The sequence below is a fragment of the Sinocyclocheilus anshuiensis genome, unplaced genomic scaffold (genome assembly GCF_001515605.1).
Source record: "Sinocyclocheilus anshuiensis isolate Anshui unplaced genomic scaffold, SAMN03320099.WGS_v1.1 scaffold1228, whole genome shotgun sequence".
In the NCBI taxonomy this organism is placed as follows: Eukaryota; Metazoa; Chordata; class Actinopteri; order Cypriniformes; family Cyprinidae; genus Sinocyclocheilus; species Sinocyclocheilus anshuiensis.
The window spans coordinates 506,717-508,206 of NW_015547716.1; the positions used below are offsets into that span (position 1 = coordinate 506,717).

Here is a 1,490-nt window from a genome sequence, read left to right on the forward strand (position 1 = left end):
AAAACTTTGTTTTTATTGTAATATATATATTATATATATATTAGTGCTGTCAAACAATTAATTGCAATTGCATCCAAAATAAGTTTGTTTACATATGTGTACTCACTGTACATATTTATTATGTATATATAAATACACACACATGCATGTATATATTTAAGAAAAATATGTTGTTTATATAATAAATATATTTATATATAATATAAATTATGATACATGTTATTATACATGTAAATATTTTCAAAATCTATACTGTATGTGTGTTCTTTTATATATTCATAATAAATATACACAGTAAACATACATATATTATGTGAACAAAAACATTTATTTTGGATGCGATTAATCAAGATTAATCACGATTGACGAGCACTAAATGGAAGATTAAGAGCGATTCCTTCCAATCTACCTGATGAACTGGTTCACAAATCACACTGAACGATTCATTCGCAAATTCATTTGTAAGTTTCGAATGCTAAATGTTGTTGCTAATTATTGTAAAAGAATGTCATACTTAGGTCATAGGGCTGAATTTCTAATCGTGATTACAATTACAGATGCCACAATTACATAATCATTCAAAGCGGCGATTAATTGTTCAAAGTCCACTGATGTTATTCTGCGTGCTTAAGATGTGTTTTTGTCTTTCTACAAGTTATCTTAAGGGTTTTTCCATTGTTTTAATTTTAGTTTTGGTATAACATTATAATACCATGCATATTTTTACTTTTTGTATTTAAAGAAAAAAACAATCCAATGTAGAGTTGACATTTGAGGTTTAATACTATGGAAAAGTAATAAAAGTTTTTGTGTATTAATGTCCATGCATCACCTCTGCTCTGTTAGTTTCATATGTTATAAACTAGTCTGTTTGCACAGCATTTGTCTTAAACTGCTAAACCAATTTTGCCCTGTGTGATGTCTGTAAATTGTACTTTTATAGTATTTGCTGCCACATGTTTATGCAAATTTTTTCACTGTGTGACTGTATGTGCGCGTGTGTGTGCATGTGTGAGTTTGTGTGTGTGAGAGAGTGTGTGTGTGTGTGTGTGTGTGTGTCTGTTGAGAGACCACAAACATGACAATTGTTTCTATAGCGTGTATTAATGTCCATGCATCACCTCTGCTCTGTTAGTTTCATATGTTATAAACAGAGTAAACTGGAGCTGGTTAGTCGCTGGTTGATCTTTCAGCCTGTATTTCACTGTTACTGCTCCTTCTGTCTCTCCTGAACTCTGTGACGAGAGAGAAACAGAGTAATGTGAGGATTTGGTGATTTCACACTTTACTTTCTTACAAGAGCCAGTGTTGCGTCACATCTGAGTTAGGACAGGCAATTTTTCTGAATCACAGAAACACAAAATGATTTATATTTGTGTTCCTGGAGCACAAAAGCAGTCATAAGTAGCACAGGTATATTTGTAGCGATAGCCAACAATACATTGTATGGGTCAAAATTATCCATTTTTCTTTTATGCCAAAAATCATTA

General features: G+C 31.4%; 1 protein-coding gene across 1 annotated transcript in view; it reads right to left on the reverse strand.

Annotated features, from left to right (window-relative positions):
- Positions 1-1,490, reverse strand: part of LOC107704187 (von Willebrand factor A domain-containing protein 5A-like) — a 26,374-nt gene that overhangs the window by 6,915 nt on the left and 17,969 nt on the right. The window contains exon 13 of the mRNA XM_016507074.1: positions 1,117-1,235. Within this exon, the coding sequence (XP_016362560.1) occupies positions 1,117-1,235 (119 nt within the window). The remainder of the gene's footprint in view (positions 1-1,116; positions 1,236-1,490) is intronic.